Raw genomic sequence first — 23,156 nt, 5'->3', positions numbered from 1 at the left:
TCAATTCAAGAATAGTTATATTAATGGTGTGCGACGAAGCATATATGTTAAATAGGCATAATCTTGAAAGAATACACCTTCTTATCTATTAAAATGACGTTTCAGGTAGTTAAGGAGAAGGCAAACTTGCAACACATTTGAATTGTAAACACAAAAAACAAATAAAATTGACAATTTTTCAGATTAATGGTTAACAAGTTAAAAAGAACAAAAAGGGTTTCTCATTAGCTACCTTCGCTTGCCTTCTACTTTATTAAAATCTTTTACAATAAACATATGAGTAGTCAACGTAACATTTATAAGAAGTAAATGTGTGCATCGCCATGAGCACACCTATAAATTTGCTAGGAAATGGAGATTACTATGAATTTCAAGCTAGTTCCCGTTTTATTCCATTTTGGAATGATAAAAAGATAAAGAGAATTTATACCATAAAGTTATACTCATTAGCAATGATTTGTGTGCATCAAAGACTCCATGTAAACAAGCTAGCAAGGTCATGGGGTTAGAAAGTGGTGGTAAAGTAATAATGACTTGTCGAGCCTTTCTTCTACCCCCTAAGAAGATAAACTTGAAATCAATATTTAATAGTTTTTATCCATTGAAGTTGTACACCTACAACATGTCATCTACAAAAAAAAAGATTCATAATTTTATTTGCAACATTTCATATGTAATGAAATATGTTTGAGAGTAACCATAATTTCATATGTCAACAAATATGTACCAGAGTAAGCAAAATTCCATACAAATCGTCATTGAAGATAATTCTGAAGTTCAATTGGAGTATTAAAAAACCCAAACACAAAATACGTCAGAACTAACAAACCCATTATTGTATTTCTTATATATGAATAATAAAGCAAGTAAACTCGTAAACCTCATTTACCTATGTGATAAGATTGAAGCAATTTCCATAAGTTGTTCCTAAATCAATGTCCATGCCCTTGCCTTGGGATTTAGCCGATCAACATATTTTACACCACTATGTGAACAATCATTTCCCCACGAACCAACTACTAAGAGATTATCCACCGATCAATGCATTCCAGATTAATAAATTTCTTTGTGGCATTTTGTCAAACAGTTTATGGGCATATGACAAGAGCTCATTTATATATAATCTACGAGTGTATTCCAACCCAACCAGGAAAACGACTAACATCCACATTTAAAATCTTCAATCTTTCTCTTTTGGATAGAACTTAATCGAATGTTCATCAAAATTTGATTAATGAAGATTCATACATGTTGTTTCATCACTTAAGAAGTATTTCCAACTAAAAATGTAGATGAATTGCTCATATCTGTGACATTTAAGATTCTGAAACCAAACTCCAATAAATCATATGAAACATTACATTTTATGATCTGATATGCATTGTATGAAATACAACCATAGAGAATACTTTTCGACTTGGCTTGTAGCATCACTTGATAAAACTCTCTTAAATTTTCAAAAAATTTGGGTTCTAGAATCAATCGATAGAAATGGGTTCCTACCCATATAACATTAATGAACGGAGGTTCAGTAACATCTACACCCCAAACCTCATTTCCTCCGTTACATATACACTTCATTTTCCTGTCAAACGGGTCGACTTTAAGTCAAAATTAAAGCGACTGTTCTTTCTCTTTTTTATTTTGAAGATAAAAAGTAGATTATATAGGCTAATAGAACGGAAAATAAGTGTAATTACTATAACTTGAGGCGACGTAAAGCAATTTTGAACTTACAGGTTTTCCGTGTGCGAACTGCGATCTTTCAATGGAAAACATCGTCATCCAAAACGAATTCCATGTGTTATAAACCCATTAAACTCACGTTTTCGTTTGAGATGGAGGGAGAAAGAAGAAGAAAGGCGTTGCTTGAGGAAAAGGCGTTGTAGGATACACCGGTTAATGAATGGGCACGCTTTTTGAAGGAAGCAGTAATGAAATCGGTGAAACGTCTTGTTCTAACATTATCACACGCGCCGTACGCGCTACCCTCAAGATAATAAAGAAAATAAAGCAAAATAAATAAAATCACTAATAAATAATAAGATAAAATAATATATAGTTTAAATAACTAAATAAAAAAATCAAAAGAATCAATAATTATATTATTAATATAAAAAAAATAGAAAAAAAATAGATGTTAATGATATGACAAGAGGGTTTTTTTTAAAGATTTTTGGAGTTTTTTTTATTATATCATTTATTATAAATAGTAGTAATAATAATCATGGGAATAAATATATTTATAAAAATTAGACAAAATTTCACAAATGATCGTAATAAGGTTTTTAAGCTACCCGTTGTGGCGAAAGTTTATATAATAATTTTTTTTTATGATGTAATATATTTTTTTGATGTATTGCGACATAATTACACTTCGAAAACACTATAAAACTGAATAAAGTACGATTTATTAAGATTAAATAAACATTTATCTTACCTCCATTAGTGGATATATGTGAACTTCTTTAGTAGTAGAAGACGTAGATGCAATGCTCCCACAACCCCTCACATAAACACATGTGCGTTCAGGCTCACAATGACTGGAAATGAGAGCAGAGAGAAGATGAGGCTACATTTCAGTTGAGAATGGTCGGAAAATGTAGGAAATGCATGAAGGGGGGTCTTCTTTTAAACTATATATAAGAAAACCGAAAACATATGAGATTGAGGTTATGTTTGAAAATGAGAATATGAGGGGGGCTTTTGAACCCCACACCATCGAACTGTTTTTGAGATTTCACTTTAAGTGAACATTTGTAAAATATTGTGTCTCATGAAGCCCTAACCCAGTTTACTCGAAACCCGTTGGGGTAACCCCATTAACACACCTACTTATGTCATTAACATGTACAATGCTCTAATAAGAAATAACTACAAAATACAATAGTGTAATAAAAATATTTAAAAGTATAGTGCCCTACTAATAGCTACAAAATATACAAATGATAAGAACCAATATATATATATATATATATATATATATATATATATATATATATATAACAACATATTTTTGCTTCTTTGTTTATTACTTTCATCATAATATAACATTGTGCTTTTATTAATATACCCAATCATAGAAATGTCATCAAAATTACAAAGTATTTTTATTGATGTAATCAAATAGATTTTTCTAAGTACGTTGACTTAATAAGAAAAAAAAAGTAAACTCTTATAGGCAATGTATTTTATCTTTTACTGACCTCACGGAGAAAGAAAAACAGTGAGTTTCCACTTTTTTCAATAAATTGTAATGCTTTATTGATTATCAACTCACTTATGCTTAGATAAAACATACACAATAATGAGTAATTTCGGCAAAATAGTTGTAACATCCTGTTTCGGAGCATTCTGTGATTTAATGATCGTGGGCGGTAATTTGGGTATGAGAAGTTTTGAGGCTTTAAAGAAGGAAGGTTTAGTCCCTTTTGGGATGTGGTTAAGGTAGGTTGTGTGATAAAAGAGTTCGGTTTGTGCTTTAGAGCCCAAGGGTATTGTTAAAGGCATTGGTTCGGGCCTTTCATGAATTTTGGATCTGAGTTCGAGTGGGCTTTAGGAGAAATAAAGTTGATAGAAGTGTAGGGCTTCTCGTTACCTTTTCGTGGATATAAGGATCATCGGAAACGAACTTATAACGAAGAAGTTATGGCTTCCAGAAGATTGGTGGTTTTGGGGTTCAGTCGGGTACGCGGGGCGTACACAAAGATTACGTGGGGCGTACTAGTGAAGAGAGCAGTACGCGAGGTGTACCTTGGAGTACGTTAGGCGTACTGACCAGGATGATCGCGGGTGCTCTTCAGAGTACGTTGGGCGTACTCCAATCAGACGCAAACCCTATTTTAGGGTCTTGGACCCTATTTAAGCTCCTTATCTCATAACTTAACCCCAATATCTTCAGCCTCCATCCCTCTAAACCCTAGAAATCGACCCTTAGCCTTCATTTGAGTGATTCTTGAGCTTTTTGGTGATTTAGTGGGTTTTTGGTGCTTATTGTGGAAGAAGGAGTTTCTTGAGGAAGCATTGTTTGGCTTGTAGCTTGTGGATACATGCCCTAATCATATCGATCTAGATCCAGAAAGTATAAAGTTTGAATCTTGGTGGCTTTCTCATGTGGATCTAGTTGGGTTATGACTTGCTATGTTTGGCCCTTGAAGAAGAAGGAACTTGGTGATTAAGATATGGTTGGAGTAAAGCTTCTAGATCCAAAACCTTCATCAACTTTGCAAGCTTCTGGAGGTATAAAGTCTCAAACTTGGCAACTCTTTCATGTAGATCTAGCTAGGTGGTTTTTAGTTATGGTTTTGGTCCTTTTGTGGTGGTTCTTGTGAGTAGAAGTTACTCTGGGACCTTTGAGCTTCATATTTGGTCCTTGTTAGGGTTATGGATTCTTAAAGTTTGGATCTTGATGAGTATAATCCTTTCATGTATAAGTTAATATTCATTTGGTGGAAGTAGAGTGTTATTTCTTGAGATTGGGTCCTCTTGGGGCATGCAAAGTCACCAAGTCCATGACTTTATGGTTCTACACATTCATTAAGAGTTTGATCGGTGTTGTGGGCTTCTGGTCTTAAGCATTAAGTGCTTAATGGGCATTTTGGGTTTCTGGCGCGTAAGTCGAGCATAAAAATGGGTACGCTTAGCGTACGCATGCAGCTCCCCGTTTTCAGCCGAGTAACCTGGTACGCATGGCGTACCAGGATTACGCCCAGCGTAATGATGGTCAGTAGGCTTTCAGACTTGTTCTTCGTTTGGACTTTGGGCCTTGAGTTTTGGCTGGGTTTGTGCTCTATGGGCTTTTGATGGACTGAGGACTTGCATTAAGGATTGGACTTATTTATGGGCCTTGGTGGGCCCAATGGGCTTGGACCTTGGTGGGCCCAACTGGTTTGGGTCATTAGTGGGCCTGGTTAGTTAGGGCCATCTTTGGGCCTAGTGTTGGGGTTTAGCCTTGTTTAGTTATTGATTATGGTGTTGGGTTGTTTGGCTCAATTCGGGATCCATTTCGCAACAGCAGCGGCAATGTAGGATTACTCGCGTAGCGGTTGAGGTGAGCCTTCTCCTGGTGCTCGTGAGTCGAAGGCACCAATGTCGACTCACTAAATTATGTATGTAGGATGCTAGTTGTCTTTGTGACTCTCGCATGTTTGTATGTACCTGTGTGGTAGAATAGTTGTATTTGTGATAACCAGCTGGGCTAGCTATTATTATTGTCTTATGTTGTTTATATGTGATTGAGACTGCTGATAGTCTCCAGGGTTGCTGATAACCCACCAGGCGTGTTGTTAGCCATTGGCACTGCTGATAATCCCCAGGGTTGCTGATAACCCATAGCTATTTATTTCTGTTGTCTTGTATGTGGTATTTTGGGGAACTCACTAAGCTTCGTGCTTACAATGTTGATTTAAATGTGTTTCAAGTACTTTTTGTAGATTCCGAGAAGGCGGAGGCGTGATTGTACACATTCGCCTGCTTATGAAGACTTGAGGATTTTGGGATACTCTGATATTGTTTTGATAATAACTTACAATTTATGTGATGGCTTGAATTTATGAGTGATATTTTGAGAATTAAAAATGAAAAATTTGTCTTGAAATTTGAGGCGTTTCAATTTGGTATCAAAGCCTCTATTTGAGAGATTCGGGCATGTCTGGACTCAAACTGAGGAGTTGATAACTTTTCAAAAGAAATGATTTTTCATCACACGATTTTCCAAGGAAATTAAAGAGTTTTGAAAGCAGGTCCGAAGTGGTGTGTACAATCAGCCAGAGCCCGAGCGGTGATTTCCCAAAATACATTTACTTGATTGTGCTGTGATGAGTTGTTATTATGAGCTGATAGAATTGCATTCTAGTTTAGGGCAAGGGATTTGCTCAGTAATGCATGCTAGTGTGCATTCTTAGGAGAGATTCCTTATATGCTTGTTATGTTAGTTGGTAGTGTTGCATGCATATGTCTAGTGATCTCCAAGAGTTGTGAGGTAGGATTTCCTGAGTTCGATGATGCATTTTGTGTTGTGGTTAGAGCAGTTGAGGCTGTATTCTAGTGTGGTTTCATGTGTTGGTTTGGATAACCTGTTTAGGTTATGTGCTGGTAGAGGTTGCTTGATGCGCGAATGCTTTTTTCTTTGTGCTTTTAGAGACTTCCATTAATATCGACTAACTATTAATCGAATACGTTAGGTTGCACGTTACAGGGATTAGATAATTTTAGAAGGTTAGATTTAGCTCTACTGCGCAACTCTCATTTGAGTCTAACCGTTGTAGGGTGGGATCTTGCACTCGAAGAATTATCTAGTGCATGTAGCATGTAATTATATTTGAGAAGTAGTTAGTAGGTATTTAAGGGAGTTCATTTTGCAGCTGATGGCGAAAAGAGGTGTGAAGGGAATCCTAGGAGATCCTAGGGAATATTTTCAGTCCGAAGGGTGCGCTTTTTAGCGGTGAGTATTCGATGGAGAGCAGGTATGTGGAATTTGATTGGTCGATAGTGTAGTAGAGTAGCTACTTAGAGAATCTGGAACTATTCTTGAGGAAAGTATGGATAAATGTGGAAGGTAGTATTGGGCCCGTACTACTGAAAGCAGAGGATCCATACTCGAATCGAGGAGAATTCCAGGGGTTCTAAGTAGCAGGTTGAGGGTGGATAACATGGTTTGGGTTCCATTATTCATTGCATAGTGTGTTTCTGTCTTTACCGGTTATCCGGCTGCGGTTGATCAAACTGAGAATGGGCCTGGTGATTGTTGGGCCCGAGGGCCATGTCAATCGGGTTTGAATGGAGTAGGCCTTGCGAGAAAGTTGAGTTTAGGTCTCAAGGGATTTAACCGGTGAGGTGCCAATTGGAGTTGCATGACTCAAAAAGGAGGTGGAGGCGATGCGCTTAGGGGTGCAAACGAGTCGAGCCGAGCCAAAGCCTGGTCAGGCTCGGCTCGGGCTCGTTTAAGTTATACGAGGCTCGACCTCGAGCTCGACTTGATTCGATCTTTCTTGTACTGGTCTCGGCTCGATTCGATCTTTCTTGTACTGAGCTCGACTCGAGCTCGTAAAAAATTATACAAGCTCGGGTCGGGCTCGGGCTCAACTTGTTTTTCGTTTGACGTGTCTAAATAATCTTAAGCTCGGCTTGAGCTCGTTAAGAAACTCATTTACTAATACCCTAAATCCCTAATTTCCCAAATACATTTTTATTTTAATATATGAAAACTATAATAAATTATATTATATAAGGCTCGTTTAGGCTCGTGAGCCTAATCGAGCTTAGTGACATAGGCTCGAGCTCGATCTCGTTTAATAAATGATCTTAATATTAAGCTACAGCTCGACTCGGGCTCGTTTAAAATCGGTTTCGAGTCGAGCTTTTAACGAGTCGATCCCGAGTAGCTGTTGAGGATTGCAGTCTGAGTTGAGTGATCGGCCGATGGTTTGTGATGTTAATTTCTATGATGAGGATTATATTTTCCCGTTTTCCGTGTTGGACGGAAGGGATAACGAGCTTCCGGTTTCAGAGTTTGGAGGTAAATCCCGTGGGGTAGCAGATAGTTGCGGTATATACACCAAAGGATTTTTGTAGTATGTCTGTCGGGAGGTATTGATGGGTTTTGAGCACTACAACATTCCTATGGTGTACATGCTACCCTAATGATTTGGATATAGGTTTTTCTCAAGTTATACATGCAAATAATCATCCAAAGCATAAAACCTAAGACTATCATACAATTTTCGAAAATCACATGTAAAATAGGGTTTGGAACATTACCTCACTTGTTATATTGCAATAACAAGAATAATCCTTCTTGATCTTGACTTCTGAAAGCCTAGTGCCCCAAGTGTTGCACCTCTAATGGAGTCACAAACACTCTTGCAAAGGATGATTTAGAGAGGTGATGAAATCGGCCAGGATTCTTCTTAGAATGCTTAGAGCCTAAAATCACATGTAGAGGGGTCTTTATATAGCTGTGGATGCTAGGGTTTTTAGGTGGAAACCCTAATACCTTGCTTAGGCACCAAGCAGCCTATGGACACCTCCTTAAGAGGCCTTATACAGAATCTATAGGGCTCTTATATGATTTCGTCCACTCCATAATTAAGGAGTCCAATCAGCCCAGTTTTGCAACTATCAATGATTTGCAAAACAGTCCATCTATTATTAATCAGTTCCTTTAATCCTGAAATTAATACTATATTAATTTTTGATTAATCACTAATTAATAATATGATTTCCAAATAATATATTATTCTTGTAATATATTAATAAAATCATTCTGAGTACCAATTTATTATTCATATAATAAATCTTACTCTCTCTCCACTTGTCATCCTATCAATTTGCATAAGTGAAGGCAGCCCAAAAGGACCATGCTCATAATCAAGTCAAGTATATACCAATTATAGTTATGGGCTTAGACACCTAATCTAACAAGTATTTCTTATGATGCAAGAGAGTCACCAGTGGGGGGCTGTGACAGATGAGGACAAGGATATGCCTTGATTGATTATGGTAAGTCGTATTCAAGCAACTGTTTCAGGTAATCAGAAGGAGTATATCGGAACGAATACCCACGTTGTATATGATGCGAATCGACCTTGAGGGTGAGGTCTCCTGTTTCTATGTTGATTCTTGCGATGGGGTGGGGGTTGAGGATTCAGAAATGAAGTGTGGTAGTCCATTATTCCCAGATAAAGATTCTTTGCTATTTCGGGACAATCAAAATATATGTCTGTGCAGTTGTATGAGATTCTTGGTGATTGGAGGCAGTCACAGTGGGAAGTTTCTGAGGTCTCCATCTGAGATTCGAAATACTTGGAGTTGAATGGTCTTTATCTGGAAGGTCATCGAGTGTTGCGTAGTACGTCCCAAGAATCGGGTATGGTATATCTGGTGAGTCAGTTGTTGTTTGGTCTGTTTGGAATGCCAATTGGCGGTGGTTCGAACCTTAAGTGGGGGAGAATTGGGCATTATGATGAGAGGATCATCAATCTGTTGGGATGTGATTCCAAAAGATTGGGTTATAGGGATCTGCGATCTGGGTATATGAGACTTGGGACTAAATGTGGTCAAGGCAGGGTACAGAGCGAGATGATGCATGTTTTATGTGCTCAAGAATGAATGAGTGTCTTCACGACAGGTAGCCATTGGTCGGGGAGTTTGTTATGGTCAATGTTTCCTTCGAGTTCGTCAATGTTCGAGTTTTGGGGCGATATATTCGTTGAGGTCAAGTTTTGATTGTTGGGGGTTTTTCCAGTTCGGCGTATAAATTGCTATACTCCAGGGAGGATAGTGGTTGGTCTGTCAATTAACTTCAGAGTTGGTATGAGTAGCTCGCGAGGGTTATGATCGGTGAATGTTGGTTCATGGAGAATTAGTTCAGTTAACTCAGTATGGTGGTGGTTTGATAATGAGATTGTGGGATTGTTCGGTAATCTAGCAGTTGCGAGGTTGTAAGAGAGTGGATGAATCCAAGTGGGGGTAATCACTTAGGACTTTCGGGAAGGACCGTGGGGTGAGCCCATGGAGAGTGAGAGAGTGTTGTAAGACTGCGGGGAGCCGTAGCATTCACTAGTCAGTGTATGTGACGCAGAGGGGTTCTTAGGCTGGGTAGCCTTGCCATTTGAGTCTTTGGGAACCTGGTGGTCGGACTAGGTGCGAGGCTGGTGGTCTCAGCGAAGGTCGGTAACCGTTATATCCTGATTTAGCAAGGGTTGTCGCAAATCTGGAGGATTGGGGGTGTAATGTACACGTAGTTTTGTGGATCTCTGGTCATGAGTTGAGTATCAGGTTGGATATAGGTGGTTTCAATTTTGCTGTCAGATCAGGCTATTGTGTTTGAGTTTGGCTCCATCTGTGTAGGGGATAGGCAGGTTAGGATTCCGGATTTTCAGATGGATTTCATTTTGAGTGGTCATGGTTTCAATTCGATGTATTATACCTGGTAGGATCGGTTCGTTGGTTGGGGGAGGACCACAAAATGCATGGAATTAGTAAGGGGTAGGCGACAGAGGTTAAAGGTAATGTGTGACTACAGATCGGTTGTAATATTCACTTGAAGTAAAGGGCACTTAGTGATTGCATGTGCAATGTGATTGGTTGAGATAACTCTGTTGGATTGAACGGCTGTCGGATTCGTTTTGACGAATGGGCTAGGGCAACCTTTTTGCGGTTCAACTTTTGGGTCGGGAGTCGATCTTGTATTCAGATTTGGTGTTAAGCATTGGAAGGTAGTTGGGGCTTATGTTTGCGGATATCATTGGATAGTTTCGGTCGGGCATGGTCATTCAAGTCGGGGTCGGAGCTGAATCGTCCTTGGTTTGGTATTGGCATGGTTCTGTCTGACGGGAGGTCAGACATAGTGCAGAGTTTCAACTTCCATGCGGTTCGGCAGGTGATTCTTTTAATGTATGAGGGCAAAGTATTGAGGTTCATTCTTCAGATGGGTTTTGATAGCAGTGTCGGTGGTGGGTCTTCGATGCAAGGTGACCCCTCCATTTCTTTTGGGTTTCGGTCAAGATCGACCGGTATGTCGAGCATAAGTATTCTGCAGCTGATTACGATCAACGTCTTGTTTCCACCAGTCGCATCAAGATAATCAGGGTTGGAAGTGTTGTGTTTGGTCTGTTATTCAATGAGGGTTTGACATGGTGATGTTTTACCTGGGCGGTCTGTCGGGGAGTCAGACCAATTTAGATTTCAAGTTTGGAGAGGCAGAAGTGGTTCTCCAGTGGCAAAAGGTTCATTCTTTTTCGGGTTGGAGTTTCTGTTGGGTTCGGTTGTCTTAGGGAGATCATTTTATGTTCGAAATTTTCGGTTGTTCTTTTCGGGTTGTTTGGAATGATCTGAGTGTCAGTAAGGAGCGATTTCGAGGGAGAAATCTAAATTTTCGGTTGTGCTTTCCAACCTAACTGGGCTTCAAATCGTGACAACTGATTACAAACCATATGTTCCTGATTTGGGTTACATGGGTTTATGGGTTATATATCCAAATACATAATTTTATTCCTCAGAAGCCATTGATGGAGAATGTTGGAGAACTTGTTCGACATTCTGAAATTACCGTCCATGAAGATGGACTCATGTCATTGACTGGAACTAAGAAAGAGATGAAGGACATAATTTCGATTCTTGTTGAGATTTACTTGTCAAAGAACTCAAATAATTGGAGAAGAACGATGCTCTTGAAACTCTAGCCCTTTCCAACACAAGGAGGAAGGCTTTGGCAACTTCATCTTGTCGGAATGTTAACAGTCAACTGAATGATATCCATTGTGTTCTTCCTGAATTCAAACCCTTATACCTAAATTACACAAACAAAATCCCTTCCCCCTTTGATTCCTCATAGATTCTCTTTCTGTGTTCTAATCAAGAGTTCTCAATAAAGTCTTAACTCTTAATCGCTCGCCCCAGAATAAGATTAAGAGAAGAAAACCTGATAATTTCTTGTGTTTTTAGAGTTCTTGACAAACCCTCTACTTAAATCCACACCGACGAAGAAGAAAACCTGTAAATTGCGATTAAATCTCTTACGTGTTTATTTTAATCCAAAAAACTTCATCTGCCTACACCACCAAAGGTCTAGTCAAACCTCTCTGTTGCCCCCTTCCGGTAAAAACCACGATTCCACCAAAACTGCTCACATAGTGAAGAAATCATCAAAAAATTGTTACAAAACCTTGATCCAAGAATGATTGCAAGTATGTTTTCCAATGCAAAATGGGAAGGATGGATAAAGAAGATGAATTGGGTGATTTGTATTGTATGCGTCAAGGGGAGAGAGAGGGAGAGAAAGAGAGAGAGGTATGTGGGCTCTTATTTTATATATATATATATATATATATATATATATATATATATATATATATATATATATATATATATACTTATAGGAAAAAAAAGAAAATGGAAAATAAATATAATAAGGCCAATTTAGTCTTTTCAGTTTACCGAAGGACCAAAATCACAAGCAAACTACCTAAAAAGGGCAACCAACCTAAAAAAAGTCGTGGTTTGGACTAAAACCCCAAAATAATGCATACCACAGGGACCATTTTTGCAATTTTTTCTAAGTATTTGCTTATCAAGAATAATTTAGAAGGTAATACTTTTACAAAATGACAAAAAAAATCAACCTACAAAATTAAGTAAGTAATTAAATTTAATAAAAAATATTAATTACTATTTTATCTGTTAGTATATTGGTTAAAATTAGATCGAGGACTTAAAATTGTAAGCCTGAACATATGTATTATGGGCTTTCTTGTGTGTTGAGAAAGAATCTAGAGCATGCCCTTGAGTCCTCTAAATCTGGAAAAAAAAAATGTAGTAAAGCATAATAATATCACTATAGAGTGATATGCTCTTATGTACAGGAGACTAACATTTGTTAAATGTTAGAGTTTATAATTCTTTTTGTTTTTTTCCCTAATATAGTCCTTCTGAAACTTTTTTTTGCATGGATGGTCTCTTTGGAGCAAACCTTGCACGCAAATGGTTCTTATGACTAACTTTGTTAACAGATTTTGTTAAGTGTTTGTAAAATGACGAAAATACCCTTTGTTTTACACAAAAATAGTCACGATGACTCCCCCACACACACACTCTCTCTCTCTCTCTCTCACATCCACACACACACACAAGAACACACACAATAAAAAACACACTCTTTCCCATTGTTCTTCCTTACCCTTCGTTCCGCCTCCTAATCGTTTCGACTTCCTTTGTTTTTCTCCAGTGACCACCATCCATCGTCGACACTATCGTTGACCCACTTGTAGGTTTATGTTTTAATGGTGATGTGTAACACCCATAAAAATCGTGCCAAATTTAAACTTTTAAAACATTTCAAAACCATTAATCATTACAAAACTTGTTTTCAAAATGTATAATATCAGAGTATCCCAGAAACATAAACATAAATATGAGGAGCTGTACGATCACGCCTTTGCCTTGCTGCGATCCCCTGATGTACCTGAAACAATAAACTGAAACTGTAAGCCCGAGGCTTAGTGAGTTCCCCTAAAATACCGATACACTGCATATAACACATTTACAAATAACAACATGTACTGGGTCCACAACTTTACAGTCTGGATTACCCTTGGGCCCACAGTGTAAGTCTGGATTGCCTACCGGGCCCACATATCACATCTGGATTGCCACCGAGCCGACAGTACGAGTCTCCCTCATCTCGTATCTGGAATGCTCCCGAGCCCACAGTACGAGTCTGGCATGCCCCACCTGGCCCTCAACTCATATCTGGAATGCTCCCGGGTTTGTTGGTTACCGCACGGAGCAGTATCACCTCAACCCATCCCACATAATATGTCGACATATAACACAACTAATGCACATACACATGATCACATAAAACTACAAGTAGTCCTACAGCTCTACCTAACTGGCATAGCAACTAGCATGCAACACTAACTCATACTCAACATACTACCACTGCTACGATATCATATCCAATGGGCCGACCTTGGTGCCTTAGACCCTTAGTATAGTGAGGTAATTCACCTCACAAATGTCGCACTAAAGCGATAAGTTCAACTCTCGAATCACCGACACGAACTCCACCACCTATAGTTACCATAAAACCATTTCCATAAATTTCCAAATTACCAAAATACCCCAAGAGGTCAAACTGGTCAACCCTTGGTCAAAGTCAACAGTCAAGGTCAACAGTCCATGTTGACCCGACTCGTCGAGTGCAGTTCACCGACTCGTCGAGTCCTTCCTGAACTCGAGAAGTTGTGAAATCCTTGGTTGACTCGTCGAGTTCATGCATGTCCAAATGTCGGGAAAACCCTAGTTGACTCGCCGAGTCACCCCACTGACTCGCCGAGTCCATGCAGAAGTCCTTGCACGACAATCTTCATTGGACTCACCGAGTTAGCCATGCAACTCACCGAGTCCCTTCAGTCCATTATCCATTCAGATGCTTTTTAAGCCATTTTAAGGTTCCATATTGCAGATCTAGCTTCCCAAGGCATGTTTATCACATAAAGTTGCAAACTTTACATGCATGCAAGGCTCTAAAGACTTATAATGTCAAAACCAAGCTTGTGATGGAGTTTTACACCTAAGGAGAGGTTCATACTTGCTAAAGTTGGAAGCTTTATGGACTTAGAGACCAAAGAGAGTTCAGATCTGAAGTTGCAACTTCAGATCTTAACTTATACCCAATAATAGCTTCCTAATATGCTAAAAAAATCCCTAATCTTAGCCAAATGATATCTAGAATGAAATGAGGTCAAGGTAACGACTTGATACCTTCAGAAGATGCTAACTGGGGTAGATTTCAGATCCCCACACTCTCCTTGCTTCTAGCCACTTGTTTCTCCAAGCTTTTCTCACTAAGATCCACCTTCCAAAGCTTAAAATACACAAGAATGGAGCACACACACGGATTATGGTTTGATGGACTCTCAAGAGGCTGTAAGGGGCTAAAGGAGGCTAATGATCCTTTAAATAGGGTGCAAAACCCCGAAAATTAGGGTTTCATACCCTAGCTCCTACTCGTTGAGTCCTATCTTGGACTCGACGAGTCGGTCACTTAACACGTGGCCAAACCCGCTCCTACTCGACGAGTCAGTGCATCCAACTCGTCGAGTAGACCTTGCAATTTATGAAAATTAAAGCCATAAAATTAATACCTAAGAGTCGGGGCGTTACAATTCTCCCCCACTTGAACTAGACTTCGTCCTCGAAGTCTGCTGCGGTGAACAACTAGGGATAATTCTCCCGCATCTCAGCCTCCGGCTCCCAAGTCCACTCGGATCCCCTCCGGTGCTCCCATTGTACCTTTACCAAAGGTACTTTCTTGTTCCGTAGAACCTTCACTTTCTTTTCCAGAACTGCTACCGGCCTCTCGACATAATTCAGGCGCTCATCGACCTGAATATCGTCTAATGACACCACCGCCTCCTCATCCAGAACACACTTCCGCAATTGCGAAACGTGGAAGGTACCGTGGATTTGACTAAGCTCCTCTGGTAACTCGAGTCTATATGCCACCTTGCCAACCCTGGCAATGATCTTGAACGACCCAATGTAGCGGGGACCCAGTTTCCCCCTCTTCCTGAAGCGGATCACACCCTTCCAGGGTGAGACCTTCAGGAGTACCATGTCACCGACCTGAAACTCCAACTCAGATCGGCGTTTGTCAGCGTAGCTCTTCTGCCGACTCTGTGCGGTCTGCAGCCGCTGTCTAATCTGCTGAATCATATCGGTAGTCTACAGGACTACCTCGGTCCGACCCATCACCCTGTGACCCACCTCACACCAACAGACCGGGGTGCGACACCTCCGCCCATATAACAACTCATACGGTGGAGCACCAATGCTGGAGTGAAAAACCTTGTACACACTATCCCGTGTGGTACGCTCAGACATCTGTAAATACTCGTCCCATTTATCTGTCCCCATGTCGTATGCTAACTGATGAATTGCAGTTATGTATTTTTGAATTGGAGAAAAACCTTTGTTACGTCTCGCATTCCGCTTCCATTGGAAAAACTGAAATCGACCTTCCAAATCTTCAACAATACGTAAAAATAACTCTTTCCTTATCCGAAACCGTCGTCGAAACTTTTCAGTGTACACGGCGTTGTCTACAAAATAGTCTTCTATAAGACGATTATCCCCGCCTTCACGATTTCTCCTCAATGGAGGTCTTCTTATTTGAGGTTTTGAACGTGAACTTTGACCTTGTTGGTTTCAGAAATACGTCACTGTTTTAGTTATGACGAAACCGACAAATAATGTCTCTTCCTGTGCCATCGAATCGGAGGACGAAGATGATGATTATGACATTGTGGTTGAGTGGATTTTTTTAGAGAATATGTAGAAATAAGTGTGAATTATGTTAGGTTAGTTTGGTATTTATAGAGTGGTAAATGTATTAAAAACATAATTTTCAACAATTTATTGTCGTAGTCGTTGGGAAAAAAAGGTTTTTTTATGTTATCGTTGGAAATCAGAAAACGGAAAAAAAATCGACCAACGAAATGAAGAGAGGCGCTGGGGTAGCCTCCCCTCACTCTGATAAATTACTTTTAGATATTCGATTATTGCAAGTGCTGAAACGAGAATACGTCGTTGCTTGTTGTGTGGAGAAGAAAGAGACAAAACAATTTCCGAAAAAATCAGCTTTGGTCCTTGAAGACGCCCATGATAAAATCTACCCCTAAACCGAAATTCTTTAGCAAATTGATTTATAGAATTAGCACAATACCCTTGGACATATAAATCTTATTTATACTAAATAAATTGGTTTATTTTAATATTTTAATTATTATTGTTGTTGTAGTTGTTGTTGTTATTTTTAACTATAAAAATAATCATAATGACATACCTGAAATCAAAATGGGCATTACACATCTTCTTTGACTCTTAAAGACGTCATCAATACCGTATTTACCAACAACAACTTAAATATAACTCAGGTGAAATTTATGAATAGTGTTTTGATTTTTAGTATAGAAAAGAAAATACTTAAAAATGTTAAGACTTAAAATGTAATTACTCGTTTAAATAAAATGAAAGAACGTAGATATGAACTTTAAAACGTAATTTTATTATGAAAATTGTACTTTATATTTAATGAAATTGCTGTTTTTATTTTTTTATTATTGTATATTATGCAATTTGTTTTGGAATACTCATTTACTTTTACCGGCTTCATCACTGTCTTAGTAATAAAAAATTGGAGTTTAATATGCAACTTATATAAAATAACTTTAAAAAAAATATTTAGTCTATTATTTCGTCTACATCTTTAAATTTTATAGAATAAATAAAAACTCATTTTAATATTTCTACAAATTTCAAAAATTCATCCATCATTATTGTCGACTTATAAATTTTAGAGAATAGTTTATCATTTTACTCTACAACTTTTTAAAATACTAAAGCATAAAGTGGCAGTGGTGGAATAAGTGGAGCATTTATTTAATTATAATAACAGATGTAATAATAGAAAAAGAAAGACATAAAAATGAAAGCAAAATCTTTTTATTTCACAAATGGAGATATGTAATGAAAACTCTTATGGATTTTGAAACCATAATAAATATTGATATTAGACAAAGTTTCATAATTAGTCACTATGGTTAGATTTTTCATGGAAAACGACATGTCACTGGTTTCTGTGGTTTGCAAAATTTCATGAATGGTGTTCTTGTCGTTAAATCTAACTTTTTAGCTGTTAGATTTTTATGAAAAAGACTATTTTACCCTTGTACTAAATTTACCATACACTACAAACCTTAAGGACCATTTGTGTAATTTTGTAAATTTGTAATTTTGTATATATATAAATTATAAGTCTAATACTGATATATATATATATATATATATATATATATATATATATATATAATTTTAGTTGTTTATAGTTTTTTTAATATTTATATTTATTTTGATTAAAGTAAATGAAAGAAATTGGGCCGATAATTATATGATTCCGGGCTTCCGGCCCCAATAATATGATTTCGAGTGAAGAGTGAAGACTTCCACGACCCAGGCCCAATTAGGGTTTCGCCTCCATATTAACTTCATTTGGATAGCTCGGCCGCTGTTTCCCTTTGAACTTCTTCGGCACTGCTGCTACCCTGATAGGGTTCTCACAGAAGGTAAAGATCTTCCTTAGCCTCTCAATCTCATTCTCCCCTTTTATTTGCATCTTGTTCTAATCATAACCGTTTAATCGATTTTGTATGCTCCATTTCTTTGTACATTTGGAGGAGTTGATGATAAATAGTATGTAGTATACGATTGACGATCGGTTTAGGTTTTTTTATGCCTGAATGTAGTATACGATTGATGATGAAATTGATAGCTTATACTCTGTTTTATGTCTATGCAGAAGTGAAGTTTAAGGCAGCAACAGTTAACAACCATGAGGTATGTGTGTAGATTCAGCCATTTGAGTTTTTCCTTTTCTCAAAAACTTTTTACCTTCTATGCGACTCATGCTATACAGAGATTTTAACATTTGTTGCGAGTTTTTAATAATCGAATCGAATTTTTATTTAATTAATCAAGATTATGTTTACTTTCTGTATGTTTTAACAATTCCAATAGACGTGTAGTATTCTCGATCCACAGGAGATTTATAGTGTTGCTCTTCAAATTAAAACTATTTTCTCTGTTTCTATGCCGATTCTTATAAATGCGCATCATTTTAAAACTAATTCACATGTTTCGGCTGATTCACAACTAATTCAACAATTAATATCTCAATATCTGCTTTCACAGTAAGCTTCAGAGTGAAGCCCTAAGAGAAGCCATTACTCAAATCACCACAGATGCAAAAGAGAAGAAGCGTAATTTCACTGAAACCATTGAACTCCAAATTGGACTCAAGAACTACGACCCACAAAAGGACAAACGTTTCAGTGGAACAGTCAAATTGCCTCACATTCCTAGACCTAAATTGAAAGTTTGCATGCTTGGAGATGCCCAACATGTTGAAGAGGTAATAAGCTTTCTCTTTATCATAAAACAATACTCAAGTCACCAAAAAGATTCATATCTTTAATATTTCATTTAACATGTTCTTGAATACTTATGTAGGCACAAAAGATTGGACTTGAATACATGGATGTTGAAGGGCTCAAGAAGCTGAACAAGAACAAGAAGCTTGTGAAAAAGCTTGCGAAAAAGCACCAAGCTTTTTTGGCTTCTGAATCTGTCATTAAGCAGATTCCTCGTTTGTTAGGCCCTGGTCTTAACAAAGCGGGTAGAATTTTTTAAACATAGTTTTAATGACATAAATGTATTATTTATTTACTTATATTTGTATATGTTAAAATTCAGGAAAATTCCCAACACTTGTTTCTCATCAAGAATCCCTTGAAGCAAAAGTAAATGAAACTAAAGCAACTGTGAAATTTCAATTGAAGAAGGTTTTGTGTATGGGAGTTGCTGTTGGAAACTGCAGCATGGAAGAGAAGCAGATTTTTCAGAATGTTCAAATGAGTGTTAACTTTCTTGTTTCATTGTTGAAGAAGAATTGGCAAAATGTGAGTTCTCTTTTTTTTAATAATTTAAAGTTTTTTTAAAAAAGTTTTGAAACTAATTGTTGTTGTTTGGATGATATTGATAACAGGTGAGGTGTTTGTATTTGAAGACAACAATGGGAAAGCCAGTGCGTATTTTTTAGGTTGTTTTTTTTGGGATTTGTTTTTGTTTGGAGACAAAGATTAGTGAATTGAGTACTTGGAAGCAATTTTTGCTTTATGTTTTTTTGGTTTTGTTGGATGTTTAATTTTTAATTGTATTGGATTTTGCTATGAGGATTATGTTTTTAATATGGTCTACTTATTGATAAAGTTAACATGAAGTCGCTTATTTAAAAGTGTTTATTTAACTTGATAAACAAAGCAAAATTTGTGAAATTTAAAAAAGGTAAAAAGACATAAAAGCTAAAAGCTAGTTTATACTATTATATAATTTATCACATTAATATTATAAACCTAAGTACAGTTTGCTGTCTTCATTTTTCTTCTTATAGAAAAGTCGAGTTTTAATGAAATTTTCAGTTATGCATTAAAGCTATTGTGCATCTAAATGATACTTCTACATATCGATGGGTTTTTCAAAACTTAATATTATAATACAAATAAAAATGTATAATAAAATATAAATCAAATTTCTTGTAAGAGTTGTATTCGCCTGTGAAAACCATGGCTATTTTAAGCATTTTTGAAATTCTTTTATTTTTATCTATGATGAAAAATCATTTAAAGGAAAGACTAGTTATTTTAGTAAATTTCTTTAGATATTAAATGAATAAGAAAGAAGGTGGCTTTGTTACGAATAGACGAAATGAAGAATACCTATTAGTCATGGCTAAGAGCCACTCAATCATTTGTAGAATTGTAGGGCCCCTATTTAGCTCTAAAAACCTCTTATGTGACCAATTTAGACTTTGGGTGTTTGGTGCTTCAAATTGAATTATTTTAGTAAAAGCATATTAATAATAATTAGCTGTATGAAGCAAATTATTAGATAATAAATGAAAAATAGTTAGGAACTAAAATCAAAGCTCGATTATAATGATACTAATATACAAAAAGTACAACAACAAAAATCTTTTACCAAAAAACTGTTGTATGAAAAGAAAAAGCACACTTATAAAGATTAATAAGAGCATAATTGATTCGAGTTTAGTTTTAAGGCGATATAGATCTTTATTATACTAAGTACAGAATGTTGAACAAGAAGTATCATATTACAAAAGATAGCCTTGTACGAATCCAACTGTAGTCACGAGCTTAATGTGATCGACTACTAAATATTACTTTATTTATTAGCAATTCTTTTTCTATAAACAAATTATTCCTTATTGAATGGGGACAAACTAAAACCTTGGAGTTTGTGGTAAATTGCAATAGAATATATGACGATTGACAATAATTCATATAACCCCCTAAAGTCTATACAAAATAAACAAGCAATACTAAACATTATTTATTTAACAAATCTTCTCCGGTTCGAGTCGTAGTTTCCAAATGTTCAAACTAGACCTAAAATCAAAACATCTACTTCGAGGGTAACTCATTCGTTAAGATATGAGCACATTGGTGAGAAGACGGGACATCTAGAACTCTAATGTGGCAAAGGTCATACATGTAAATTTAAAAAGAAATAATAAATTGTACCATTTGAACTTCCTACAAGTACATGTCGAACCGAACCAACCTCAGGTCCCATCACATGGGGATAAATCATGGAGCACTAGTGATATGTTAGAAAAACAATGTTTGAACCTTGAACTCCTATATGGAATTTCGCACGTCGACTGTCAGGTTCCTATCGTTTGGGTTACAATATATATCACAAAAGAATATCGTTGCACGAGACAAAAGCCAGTGAAGTTAAAGAAGATTGTGAAACCAAACAACCTCTACAACGACAATAACAACATCGCAACATTCAAATTTGACACCGAAACAAGAGACAATTTGTTATCATCAAGAAAGACACAACAAACATACATAGATCAATGCATTTCATGACATCCCACCGACTTTATGTTGATGTAAGAGACCAAATGAAATACCATTGACGGATGAAGTTGAAGCCAATGACTGAGAGTGCCCTAAAGATAGCAAATGATGCATTTTAGCACATTCATATAGTGCTTACGTGGATCATGCATATAGACGCAAGCTTGGTAGACCACATAAGTTAGTTCAGGATGAGGAAATTTCGGTTTGAATGGGAACCAAATGGGGTACAATAAAGAGTTGTATTTGAAAGTAGTTTACTGTTAGAGGGAAATGTGAATTTTATGTCCGTATGTGTTTTGAGGATTACATGAGAGCATATTCAAATGTTTTTGTGTTACCATAAAACACATATTGAGAAAGAAAGAGTCTAGAATTTGAGCGAGAAGTCATAATTCCATTAAAATACAAGAGATAACATAAGTTAGTAATTGTAAATTTGATTGAAAGGAAGGAGATGAAAAACTTAATCATGGTGAATGATGCAATAAGAATAATGTCATTAACATGGAGAAGTAGATAGATAATGTCATGTCTGTGATGAAATGTGAAGATGGAAGTATCGAATTTGTTACTATGGAAATATAAGGAAGAAAGATAAATAACAAACCAGTGATAGTAAGCACAAGATGCTTGTTTGAGGCAATAAAGATCCTTTTTAACTTGACTAACATGTTTTAGAAAAGAGGAATGAACATAACTTAGACATTGTCGATAAAAACCTCCTCACTCAAGTCGATAGTCATGAATGCATTTTTAACATCATGCTACCATATTAGTCCGCAACGAGAGACAATAAAAAAGAACTGATAACTAAAATAGTTTGTGTAACTTTAATACGAGTGTTTTGGACTTATCGGAATTCGTTGGTCTTCGGAAACGAAAAATTTAGAAAAAATATGATGTTTGAGTCTGAGAAGTTTACAACGTCAACACATTTTCACAGGTCACATCGAAGATTTGATGTGCCATCATCGAATAACTTAGTGTTAATATGAAATATAATTGAATAGTTTATTTGAAAACTTATTTTGTTATATATTTTAAGGGGAAAAACAAAACTTATATTTGTATAAACTATAAGGGTTATTTTCATAAAAGACCCTACATTTTGATTTTTTTTCTTTTTAGACCTAAAACTTTTTTCTTTTCCGAAAAAGACCTAACTTTTAGCTTTGACTTGTTATTTTAGACCCTAACAAGTAAATTAAGTATTTTTATTTCATAAAAGACCCTATATTTTATACTTTTTTCCAATCTAGACCTAAAATGTTTTTTATTTCAAGACTAATTGTATAAAAACATGATTATATCCTTTTAGTTTAAAAATAGACATCGATTTAAACAATGTAATTATTATGCCTACATTTATTTATGATTGGAAAATTCTTTTTCCACGTATATTTATAAAAAAAAGACCCTATATTTTGTTACTTTTTTCCATTTTAGACCTAAAATGTTTTTTTTTTTCAAAATAAACTCAACTTTAAAATTGGTTATAATCTTCAAGACCAAATATATAAGGTACTTCTTGACTATACTGAAAAAGAAAGTATACATGTATACACAAAAAATGTTATCTGATCTATTATCTTTTGAGCGAATATAACCTAGAAGAATTACAAAATTTTATTTTTTTCTAAAAGATATAATTAAACTTTATCTTGGATATATATATATATATATATATATATATATATATATATATATATATATATTATATCATTAAACTTGATATATTGTTTATAAAAAATGTTATTATTACCGCTAATAAAAAGTTCGATGTTAATTTGATGTTTTTTGGTAACATAGACAATACATGGCTAAGATGAATCTTTTAGCATAATAACAACTTTTTTATTTGTAGAAAAAAACAATATACCATGTAATTTAATAAACTGTATACAAAATAAGATTTTGCAATTTTAAACAAAACTTGAATTTGATATATCTAAACAAAACTATTATGAATGTTTAGGATTAATATTTTTATGTATGTATTTGATATAGTTATACCATATTATTCAATAACGGGCTAATGCTACAAAATATTCTATGGCTTTGGTTTAGGAGTATGATAGTTAGTTCGTTTGTTAACTGTTCCAAAAAAATTGATTAAAAAATTCAACCAAAAAAATAATATAGAAA

General features: G+C 36.1%; 1 protein-coding gene and 1 long non-coding RNA gene across 2 annotated transcripts; one reads left to right on the top strand and one right to left on the bottom strand.

Moving 5' to 3' along the window:
• Nucleotides 1-1,205: 1,205 nt before the first annotated feature.
• On the bottom strand, nt 1,206-1,957 carry LOC145106168 (uncharacterized). The gene is made up of 2 exons (XR_013707487.1): nt 1,738-1,957; nt 1,206-1,585 (listed from the first exon to the last, which is right to left on the bottom strand). It is a non-coding gene; the product is annotated as an uncharacterized LOC145106168 (long non-coding RNA).
• Nucleotides 1,958-17,531: 15,574 nt separating this feature from the next.
• Nucleotides 17,532-19,292, top strand: LOC145156580 (large ribosomal subunit protein uL1z). The gene is made up of 6 exons (XM_079075886.1): nt 17,532-17,627; nt 17,861-17,898; nt 18,253-18,472; nt 18,571-18,736; nt 18,814-19,019; nt 19,106-19,292. The coding sequence occupies exons 2-6, from the start codon at nt 17,894-17,896 to the stop codon at nt 19,157-19,159; spliced, it is 651 nt and encodes a 216-aa protein (XP_078932012.1). The 5' UTR covers nt 17,532-17,627; nt 17,861-17,893; the 3' UTR covers nt 19,160-19,292.
• Nucleotides 19,293-23,156: the final 3,864 nt, after the last annotated feature.

The sequence above is a fragment of the Lactuca virosa genome, chromosome 1, assembly GCF_052849685.1.
Source record: "Lactuca virosa cultivar CGN04683 chromosome 1, Lactuca_virosa_CGN04683_v6, whole genome shotgun sequence".
Lineage (NCBI taxonomy): Eukaryota > Viridiplantae > Streptophyta > Magnoliopsida > Asterales > Asteraceae > Lactuca > Lactuca virosa.
Note: the sequence above shows the minus strand (reverse complement) of the source record. Positions and strands in the feature narration are given on the sequence as shown.

Excerpts from the sequence above, each read along its gene's own strand:
- LOC145156580 (XM_079075886.1), top strand. Across the intron at positions 18,473-18,570 it reads ATGCCCAACATGTTGAAGAG|GCACAAAAGATTGGACTTGA; the intron begins GTAATAAGCTTT and ends ATACTTATGTAG. Across the intron at positions 18,737-18,813 it reads CCCTGGTCTTAACAAAGCGG|GAAAATTCCCAACACTTGTT; the intron begins GTAGAATTTTTT and ends GTTAAAATTCAG.